This window comes from Artibeus jamaicensis, unplaced genomic scaffold (genome assembly GCF_021234435.1).
Source record: "Artibeus jamaicensis isolate MK-2021 breed Jamaican fruit bat unplaced genomic scaffold, CSHL_Jam_final contig_519, whole genome shotgun sequence".
NCBI classification, from domain to species: Eukaryota; Metazoa; Chordata; class Mammalia; order Chiroptera; family Phyllostomidae; genus Artibeus; species Artibeus jamaicensis.
Genome location: NW_026521871.1, coordinates 40824557 through 40835240, shown reverse-complemented (window position 1 = coordinate 40835240; position 10684 = coordinate 40824557). Strand labels below are relative to the sequence as shown.

At 54.2% G+C, this 10684-nt stretch overlaps 1 protein-coding gene across 2 annotated transcripts; it reads left to right on the top strand.

The window, feature by feature from the left end:
• Positions 1-1625: 1625 nt before the first annotated feature.
• On the top strand, positions 1626-8125 carry EOMES (eomesodermin). 2 transcript variants are annotated; one of them, XM_037134834.2, is made up of 6 exons: positions 1626-2868; positions 3897-4051; positions 4716-4837; positions 5265-5423; positions 5511-5572; positions 6395-8125. In XM_037134834.2, exons 1-6 carry the CDS (start codon positions 1997-1999, stop codon positions 7074-7076), a joined length of 2052 nt encoding a protein of 683 aa, XP_036990729.2. In that variant the 5' UTR covers positions 1626-1996; the 3' UTR covers positions 7077-8125. The 2 variants fall into 2 exon arrangements, with proteins under 2 accessions (XP_036990729.2, XP_036990666.2); XM_037134771.2 differs by having other exon boundaries at positions 1627-2868; positions 6338-8125.
• The last annotated feature ends 2559 nt before the right edge of the window (positions 8126-10684 follow it).

Genomic DNA, 10684 nt, shown 5'->3' with positions numbered 1-10684 from the left:
CGACCAGAGCGGGCCATGCCAACCCCAAACTAAACTGGCGGGACGAAATGCAAGGAGCGCAGGACCGAGCCCGCTCCGGGCCAGCTTTCCCGGGTTCGGCCCCAGGGCCGCTCCGGCTGGGCACTAAGGGGCCATTGCCTCGACCCACTCGCTTAACTTGCTCCCTCCCTCTGGCTGCGCCTCAACACTGGAGACCTGGGCGCGCGCGCTCTGTTTTCGCCACCGCGAAACACTGGCGAGAGCCCAGAAGCGTCTGAGCTGCATCAGGACCGACCGTCTCTCTCTCTAACCCACACGTGCCGATGTTGGTGCTGCCGTGCTTTGAACCTAGCTGAGACAGCTTCGAGCCGTTCTGCACCAGTGTGTGGGAGCTCAGCAAATCCCGTGGCCGCCTCATCTGTGGTGGGCGAAGAGTTTCCCGTGTGATCGCGTTCGGTTGGGGAAGCAGAGTCCCGACATCTCAGCCGGAAAATGCGCTCCCGTAGCGATTACAAGCAGCGCCTGTAATTGCTTATTAACAGCGAATATTCAGGCTTCTGATCAGCGAGGAAACTTGCCCCATCCCCTGTAATAATAAAACAATACAATATGACGGCGCCACTCGTGACTCCACTCTCTGCGGAAACGCAGGAGAGAAACAAGCAGCTGGGGCAAAAGGGCTTCATTCAATATCAAACTGATTATTTCACTAATTATTCTACCTTCTGTGTTGAGCTGCGGAGGAGAGGCTCAGGGAATCAACCGCGAGGCGGCTGGGGAACCTTTGTTTCTCGGTGTCGGGCGCAGCTGATGATGGGGTGGGGGTAGGATCTGGGATTCAGGGAACCTGAGCGGCTCAGATTTTAAATTGTGGGGAGTAAAAGTGACTGCCTCCCGAAAGCAGGCATGCTGGCCTGGGGGTGTGGGAGTTCCTAGTATCTCACCCCGCCGGGGCTTCTGATTCCTAAGCTGAGGACTTTGGTCCTCAAGGATGGCAGCAGGCATTCGCCGTCCCCGAATCCCGAAAGCCCAGAGCGATGTTCCTCCCACAAATCCTCCCCACTGAGTAAAAGGATGGGACCGAACCAAAGTGGTTCGTGTGTGTCGAAGGCCAAGGAGTCTTCTCCCTTCGGGAGGAAAGTGCCTGGGGTCACAGCCCCTGACTAGGGGAGTTCGCTTGGGCCTCTCTCCGACTCACTGCACATCCCCACCTTCAGGGACCAGGCCGCCCCACAAGCCAACTTGCAGAGCCTTTCTCCTCCTGGCCTCGGAAACCTGCGCCCGCCCCCGCATTTTCTTCTAGGAGCCCGGAGAGGATGTCGGTGCCCAGAGTGGAGCCCGCCGCGGAGAACCCAAACCCTGTCCGCCTAGACTCTGGGGAAATAGACACTAGAATTGATTCTCACAGCAGGACACAGTCTCAAAAAAAAAAAAAAAATCAGAGTAAAGGAAAAGGAAAAATAAAGTCGCAGGTGACTTGATCCAATTAGTACATGCCTAATTGAATTAGTGTCACCTCCAGCAGCCAATAGGAGGGTCCCAGGACTGTGGGGCCGCGAAGCCCCTCCCTGGCAGCACGTATATAAAGCGGCCAATGACAGCCTGCAAGTTTCCAAGTGGTCAACTTGACCGAAAGCCTGGCAGTCAAGGACAGAAAGGCTAGCACTGGTGGGTGGATGGGAACAGAGATCCGAGTCCTCTTCTTCCTGGGTGTGAGTGTGGGAGGAAGGTGGGGGTCCAGAGAGGCTGGAAGGACGGCTAAGAAAAGAAGAGTTCTTCCCGATCGATTTCCACCTTGTACCTTTCAAACTCAGTGCGCTTTCCTTGCGGAAAGGACGCTGGGTTCAGTACGCGCGAGCGCGCCGTAGCTGCCCGCTTGTCGCCAGGTGGGTAGCCCGGGCAAAGGAGGAAGGGGAAGTTACCTTCCCCTCGGAAGAGGGCGCTGGCTCCCCCATCCTGCCTTTATAATAAGGCCGAGGGGAGGAGAGGAAATACTGCCGTCTGCGCTTTGTAAAGCATGCAGTTAGGGGAGCAGCTCTTGGTGAGCTCGGTGAACCTGCCTGGCGCGCACTTCTACCCGCTGGAGGGTGCGCGAGGCGGCGGCGGGACCGCTGGTCACCTCCCCGGCGCGACCCCCTCGCCTCAGAGGCTGGACTTAGACAAAGCGCCCAAGAAGTTCTCGGGCAGCCTCTCGTGCGAGGCAGGGAGCGGGGAATCCGCAGCCGCCGGCGCGGGGGCCCCCGCGGTCATGCTCAGTGACGCCGACGCCGGGGACGCCTTTGCCAGCACCGCGGCAGTGGCCAAGCAAGGGCCCCCGGACGGCCGCAAGGGCTCCCCCTGCGGGGAAGAGGAGCTGCCATCAGCCGCGACTGCCGCTGCTACAGCCGCAGCCGCCGCCACCGCGCGCTACTCCATGGACAGCCTGAGCTCGGAGCGCTACTACCTCCAGTCCCCGGGGCCTCAGGGCTCCGAGCTAGCCGCGCCCTGCTCCCTCTTTCCGTACCAGGCTGCAGCCGGGGCGCCCCACGGATCTGTGTACCCGGCTCCCAATGGTGCGCGCTACCCCTATGGCTCCATGCTGCCCTCCGGCGGCTTCCCGGCGACTGTGTGCCCACCCGGGAGGGCGCAGTTCGGTCCGGGAGTCGGCGCGAGCAGTGGCGCGGGCGCCAGCGGCGGCGGGGGAGGCGGCCCGGGAGCCTATCAGTACAGTCAGGGCGCTCCGCTCTACGGGCCGTACCCCGGGGCGGCAGCCGCGGGCTCGTGCGGAGCATGGGGGAGCTTGGAGGTTTCTGGTTCCAGTTTACGTGCCCACGTCTACCTATGCAACCGGCCTCTGTGGCTCAAATTCCACCGCCACCAAACCGAGATGATCATTACGAAACAGGGCAGGTGAGCGCGGCGCGGAGGGGACCCAGGGCGCGAGGGGTGGACAGTGAGTGTGGCCCCAGGGAAGGCCGGAGATGCACTTTGTTTGGAGAGTGTTTCAGTGTAGACAGCGCATCTCCGATTCGGTGTCCTTCCCTCATGTTCACGGGAGGTCTGTGCTGGGTGCTAAATGTTTAGGCTGCTTCCTCCCCCCCGGCTACCCTGACCTGAACTGACAAGGAAACTCGGAAATGGAAATTGAGGCTTGTCCACAAGACTGAATTTACTAGATCCGCCCGATCGGCGGTATTCTGCTCCCTGCTTGCCCGCGAGAAACAGGATGGGGCGGGGGGGGGGGCGCGGGGGAAGTCGCAAGGGTTGGCCCCCTGAGCCCTGTAGCTGGGCTCCCGCAGTTTTTGGCGCCAGGGTCTCGGTGGGGCGCATCCGGAGGATGGGCGTAAGGACCAGAGCCCCGGCACGGGAGGCTGGGTCCGGGTAGCTGGTTAGGCAGGCCCTGGAACCAGACCTGGCTGGAGTTCGAGGGGTGAGAAAGTTCTGATACGCATCCCACTGCCAACAGTGGGTACCTCTGCAGATAGTGAGTGGTGGGGAGAGAGGGGCTCGGAAAAGGGACTTGTAGCCTTACCAGTAAAAATGGAAAGAAAAACAAAACAAAACAGTTTCTTTGTGTGTTCACAAGAACAACTTAATGTTGTTCTCTGATACTTGTACTTACAAAAATTAATGATCTTTCACATTATGGAAGACAAATGAATAAACATCTTAAAACGTCCAGCACTTGAATGGGGAGATGTCGGAGAAGCAGGTGACTGTGGGAAATACTGACTTTGGGGCAAATTGTTTTGGAGAAGGGACGGCCCAGCTTTAAAAATATTTTACAAACTAAGGACCACTTTATCGGTGTGGGGGTCATTCTGCAGACTTCTCTGTGTCGTACTCCGACCCTACCCTGGTGCCCTCGAGCCTGGCCCGGTGTGGGCCTGCTCTCGAGGCGATTAAGTCGCTTCTCCTGCCTCTGTTTCCTCGCACAGGCGCATGTTTCCTTTCTTGAGCTTCAACATAAACGGACTCAATCCTGCCGCCCACTACAACGTGTTCGTAGAGGTGGTTCTGGCGGACCCCAACCACTGGCGCTTCCAGGGGGGCAAGTGGGTGACCTGCGGCAAAGCCGACAATAACATGCAGGGTGAGGAGCGAGGAGGCCGGGGCAGGGAGGGGCGGATGGGGAACCCTTGACACAAGCATTTCCCCCACACACACACACCCCTGGAACCTAGAAGTGTCAGCATGAGTTTCTTTGTCTCGATTGATTGACTAAAGGAGAGAATCGCGAAGTCAGATTTCTTGCTTACCGATGTACAGAGCTTGAACCATAACCCTACCGCAGCGCTACAATGCCTACCTTTGAGAAAACACTTCTCCTGAATTGTCGTAAACTCTCTGGGTGGCGTTCTGATCTCCACTTGAGAAAGCACCAGCCCCACCCCTCCCCCCCGGCAAGTTTGGGCATGAAAATGCAACCATTTCCACCAGATGCTGTCTTTCCGCTTTATTTGAACTATGAGAGGCATCTCCTGTAAGCTGTAGTTTTTGTATTTTGAGGTACTGTTCAGATGAGCACCTTGTCCAAGGAAAACTGGGGCAGCAGAGGGGCCCTGGAGGAGGTGGGGTTGGGTTGAGTCTAGCTGGTCTCCCTGGGCCTTCTTAAGCAGCTAGTGCTGGCGAGATCTGTGCTGTAAGTCCTGCTCTTAAACCTTGACCAGAGGTAGCAAGACATCCCTCCCCCCTCCACTCCACTTGCAAACAGCCCTATATGCTACGGTTTTGTGTTTTGTGTCATTTTCTCTTAGGCAACAAAATGTATGTCCACCCAGAATCTCCTAATACTGGTTCCCACTGGATGAGACAGGAGATTTCCTTCGGGAAGTTAAAACTCACCAATAACAAAGGCGCCAACAACAACAACACTCAGGTAGAGTGACAGAGCAAGGGTGTCTTCTGGCTGTAGATCTTTTTCCTGACACGTTGCCCTGCCCTTCGCTGTGTTTATATTTGCAGTGTTACCTGTTTGCTGGCCTATTTCTGTTTTTCTTTCTTTTGAACTTTCTCATTTTCACTTTCTTACTGGATTTCAGTAAGTGAGTTGACTAATAGGAACAGAAATACTGAAAGCTCCGGAGGACTTAGTATTTCTGAAATACACATGCCCAGCTCTGTTTTAACTTTCAAAAATGGCAACAGCGAGACCTTAAAAATGGCGATAGAAAAAGAGAGCTGTCGGTGGGAAGCCTGCGGAAGCCCCCTTCCAAAATAGGTGCTTGGTTAAGATCATCTACTTCACTTGAGCCTCTAAGAGAGACTCTTTCAATCTGGCCGCTCTGTCCCCCTCTCATTTCCAGATGATAGTCCTACAGTCTTTACACAAGTACCAGCCACGGCTGCACATCGTGGAGGTGACGGAGGATGGTGTGGAGGACTTGAACGAGCCCTCGAAGACCCAGACATTTACCTTTTCAGAAACACAGTTCATTGCGGTCACTGCCTACCAAAACACCGATGTGAGTATCCCCAGTGTCCCAAGACCCTCGGGAGAGCTAGGTCCTGTGTGATAAAGCACTCAACAACTATCTTTTCCCCCTATCCAGATAACGCAACTAAAGATTGATCATAACCCCTTTGCAAAAGGCTTCCGGGACAACTATGATTCGTAAGTGCTGCTTTTATTCATGCTTGCATGTCATCTTTGAACAGGACATTCATTCATAAACAGACACTTTCCCAAGAACATATTGTAGAAAAAAAGCTTTCCTGTTTGCAATTTTTACCTGTTTTTATTTTTACTTTTTTTTTTGGCCTTGACTAATCTTGCTTTAGAACTTCCTCAGAAGGGTTTTTCTTCATTTCTAAAGAAATGTTAAGGGCTTAAAAATGAGGAGCTTTTTTTTTTTTACATTTAAGTGGAGATTTGAAATTTTCATAATCTGCATTTACATACCTTTCCATTTAATCCAACTATGTTATCCTCTCAGAAGCAAGTATCATTACTCCCCCTCTTTTTTTTTAACATAAGAAAAACCTGAAGCTAAGAGGATGTAATTTTCACATCAACAGCAAGGCTCTGCAAATGCCTTTTAAATCTGGGATTCCTCACAGGGCAGCCAGCATTCCTCCCATCACACTGACAGGCAGAGTTGCCCTGAGTTCCTCAAATCCTAAGACTTGCAAAGGTGGATTTCCTATAGTTTAAATACTTCCTGCCTGGCAGGCAACTATTTCCGACGGGGCGGGAAAGTTTTCCCCGTGAGCCAAGAGTCCAGGTGGGCCACGCCACCTTCTACCTCCATCTCTGCACGTCAACAGAGCAGCACTCCCAGCAGAGCCCAGTACTCGAGACTTTTTCATTTCTGGGAATTTGGTTTGTTTGGGGACAACGTTAGGTTTTTTTTTTTAAGTGTTTCTCTTTATATTGTAGCATGTACACGGCTTCAGAAAATGACAGGTTAACTCCATCTCCCACGGATTCTCCTAGATCCCATCAGATTGTCCCTGGAGGTCGGTACGGCGTTCAGTCCTTCTTCCCGGAGCCCTTTGTCAACACTTTACCTCAAGCCCGATATTATAATGGCGAGAGAACCGTGCCACAGACCAACGGCCTCCTTTCGCCCCAACAGAACGAAGAGGTGGCCAACCCTCCCCAGCGGTGGCTTGTCACACCTGTGCAGCAACCTGGGACCAACAAACTAGACATCGGTTCCTATGAGTCTGAGTATACTTCCAGCACCTTGCTCCCATATGGTATTAAATCCTTGCCTCTCCAGACATCCCATGCCCTGGGGTATTACCCTGACCCAGCCTTCCCTGCAATGGCAGGCTGGGGAGGTCGGGGCTCTTACCAGAGGAAGATGGCGGCTGGACTCCCATGGACCTCCAGAACAAGCCCCCCCGTGTTCTCTGAAAATCAACTCTCCAAGGAGAAAGTCAAAGAAGAAATTAGCTCTTCTTGGATAGAGACGCCCCCTTCCATCAAGTCTCTGGATTCCAATGATTCAGGGGTCTACACCAGTGCTTGTAAGCGAAGGCGGCTGTCTCCCAGCACCTCCAGTAACGAAAATTCCCCCTCCATAAAGTGTGAGGACATGAACGCTGAAGAGTACAGCAAAGACACCTCCAAAGGCATGGGAGGGTATTACGCTTTCTACACAACTCCCTAAAGAGTTATTTGAACCTCATAAGAATGAGCTAACTTTTTGCAGATGGACTTGGGTGGCGTTTTTCGTTGTCTTCTCTGCCTAGGTTGCCAAAAAGACGTTTGCCTTCCACCGTGATGCGTCCTGGTCTGTGCAATTCTCTAAAAGAAGGTGCCAAAGCTTTTTGATTGCTGCAGGTAACTGGAACAAGCCCAGCATTTTACTTTTCTTTCTCAAATAAAGTTCACGGAGGACTTGAAGCATTTTAGAATGTGAAGGTTATTCAAGGTTTTAGACTTATTTATTGGAAACACTAAACGTGCAGAGAAAGGGGCTTGAGTGCTGAGGGCTATCCAAGGAGGTGAAAGCTTTGGTTCTTATTTCTACAGTATTTTTTAAATCTGTAAGCGCATAGAAGCCCAGAACCGGTTAGGCATTTTGCTTCTAATAAAGGACTGGTCCTTAAGCTTCAACAAGGGACTTTTTGCTCTTACCTTCTGCTAGGGACAAAAGATGTTAGGCCTGGGAGGCCGGAAAAACTTGAGTGAAGGTACAGATTTTACCTGGCTTTGAGCCGTCCCAGGCTTTCAAAACAAGCCATGTTTGCCCTGGTTCAGGATTGCCTCGCTTGCTAGGCCTCTGCCGTGTGCCTGGGGGGGTTCCTAAGACTCAGGAGGGGACAAAAGAGGGAGTCACCCCCAAAAAATAAAGGAAAAGAAAAAATTTAACGTGTACAGCTGTGTGTGGTTAGATGCACTGTAGAATAACGTGGGATATATTGTACAAATAGTCTACATAGGTGTCTGAGATTATGTACCATTGGTGCTTCGGCTTTGTAAAGAGTTTGCAGATCACCTAACAACGGCTTCCGCCAGAGCAGGGGGATAGTTCCTCTCCTCACCCCCACCATATTTGGGGATATTCTGTTTACCTGTTAGATAGTTAAGAATGTATTCAGCTACTCTGTACTTAACTTGAACCGTGTCTAAGGAAAACTCCTATTGCACCCTTTTCCTCCGCCATCCCCAGTACCGCCCAACTCCATGATGTGAATAAACTAAAAGCCGATGCCACAGCTCCTAGAGACTTTTTAGAGATCTTGGATTTTTATGTACAGTCTTAGTCATTTTTTAAAAAATAAATGTGGTTCATTAAGGGAACAGGCATAGCTCTGTCTTCTGTACTACGGGTTTTAACCTGAAGATCTCCTGCTTCCTCTTCCACCCGTCTCCCCCATGAACTGTCCCACCAAACCCTCCCCTTGCCATGGAAGGCTCTAGAATCTCCAGGTGGACACTAGTCATGAGGGGGAGTGGGGATGCTTTTTGTCTTTTTTTCCTCGAACATGAATGGGGTTACTTCCTCACCCCACTGGGAAGTCCGGACAACGGGTATTGGGAATGGAGGGTGGAGGTCGCCCCCTTGGCTTCCAGGTCCTACCGCGGTCCACGGCCACTTAGTTTTCTGGGCTGCCTCCTAGGCTCACTTGGGACCACCCCTCCCGGACCCGTGTGGGCTCCCTGGGAACCCCCGCGGCCCTGGGAGCGCCCACGGGTTCCGGGTACGTGCGGAGCGGCAGGGGGCCGGCCGCCCACAGCTCAGTTTCTGCTCCCACCTGCGGCTTCTGCGCGGAGCCCTGCGGCTGCGCGCCCCGGTAGCTGCTGGGGAGGTTGCGGGCTGGGGCGCCTGGCGGACAGCCGAACTCGCCCCGGGACAGGGGCTGCGGCGCGAGATTCCGGCCGTCCCCGCCTCTCTGCAAACAGCGACCAGGGAGCGGTTCGCCTCGCGCTTGGCTCCGTTTATTTGGCTCTCATTCCCCCAGGAGGGCGGAGGCTACCCCATCCCCCGGCTGAGCCCTGGGCCCGCCGAAGAGTTAAACCGAGGACGGGGCGGAGGACCCTTTGTCCCCCTGCCAGACGTCCCGCCAGGTTTATCAGCAGACGGCTGCAGGCCCAGCTTGCAAACCTTTCCAGCCCCCTCCTGACCCTCCCGGGGTAAAGGTCTGGCCAGGAGGGTCATTCTGCTCACTGTGGCGCGGAAATGCAGCCGCTAAGAGGATTAGCTGCTGGGAGGCGAGCAATCAGCCCGGACCTCCTCCCCTTCCGCGTCCAATTAAGGCCGCCGGGAGCCGGTACCTCGCCTCTCCCCGGTTTCCCAGTCCCTCCCCCCTTCGGGGGCGCGAGTTCTTCCCGCGCAGCCGGCGACCTTGTGCGCTCGCTCTCCGGCGCCGCGTCTCCGCCCGTGCGGGTTCAAAAGGCGCTTTGCCGAAGCCGCCCAGAGTTTTACCTGAGCTGCAAGCTTTCGCTTTGGAATTTGGTTTCTGTGCGTTTTTATTTTATTTGACAAGCAAGGCTATGTATTGTGCTTCCATCACAAAGTGCATTTCACATTACACTGTTGCTACCGCTTCTACCACCAGGCATCCTTCTATGGCCCAAAATGAAAGTGAGCTCAAAGATTTGGAAAAACTGCTGACCGAGGAACAGTTAACTTAGAGGACTGAGTCATGTTTGTGTGCCCGATGACATTCGGACCCCGGAAGGAGGCCCCCCGACCTGTGTGCCACGCGCCCTCCAATCCCCGAAGGACCAGAGCGAGTTGGGAGACGCAGTGGAATTTCCAAAGGTGGTCTCTTGTCCTGCCCCCTAGAAAGCCCGAAATTGCTCATCTCTGCCGGGATGAAGCCGACTCCGGCCCCAGTCTATTTCGAGTCCTGTATATTTTTGCACCGTACAGTAAAAGAACCTGGTACTTGTGAAAAGTCCCTCACAGTGTTTAATGGAAACCTTAGTGGCTGAGTGGCCCCAATTAACACCTTGTGATAAGGCATTCCTAAGATGGAGTGTCAGACACCAAATTGTGAAGAGATGTATCTAATTAACCCTCCTAGGATGACACTGATAAACAAGCCTCGATTTAAATAAAGATCAAGGGCTCGGCGTCGGGTTTGTTTACATTCCCCGCCAGGGCCCCTGAGTGTGCGCCGGCGAAAGCCGCGTTCCCCCCGCGCAGCGGGCAGACACCCGCTTGGGAGTTTGCTGACTCGCCGGGGTTCACTTCGACGCGGTTCCTGCCCCCCACAAAAATACTCCGAAACGGTTAGGTCAGCCGCAACGAAGGAGGAAAACGAACTGCCGACAGGATCCGACCCTGAGTTGGAAATACTCTGCCATTTTCCATACGTGTCCTTTACATCGCCACTTTATAGTTGTTAGGTTTTTTTTTTTAAGGCAAACAAAAAAAGCGGCCCACCTGTAGCCCCTGGAAGTCTTTTCTGCTTTGGAGAGTATCCGAGCGGGACCGCCACCTCCCTCCAAGCCCCCGCCCCGCCCCGGCACGAGCTCGCTGCCAGAATTGCTGGGACGCGGGGTAGTCGCCCTGGGCGCGGGGTGCGGGGCCGCCCCTGGGAAAGGCAGGGACCGTCGGAGAAGAAACCGGGGAGGAGGGACGGTTGCACGTTAGGCTCCCCAGTCCCAGTCTGGGAACCAGGGCCTGCGTTCGGAGCCGCGGAGAACCCGCTGCAAGGCCTCGCCCAGCTCCGCAAAGCAGAGCGTGGAAGCGCCAAGTCAGCTTTCGGCCCCAGCGTCGTTCCTTTCAGCCGCCGTGGATTAACTGCGAACCTGGGTGGACGG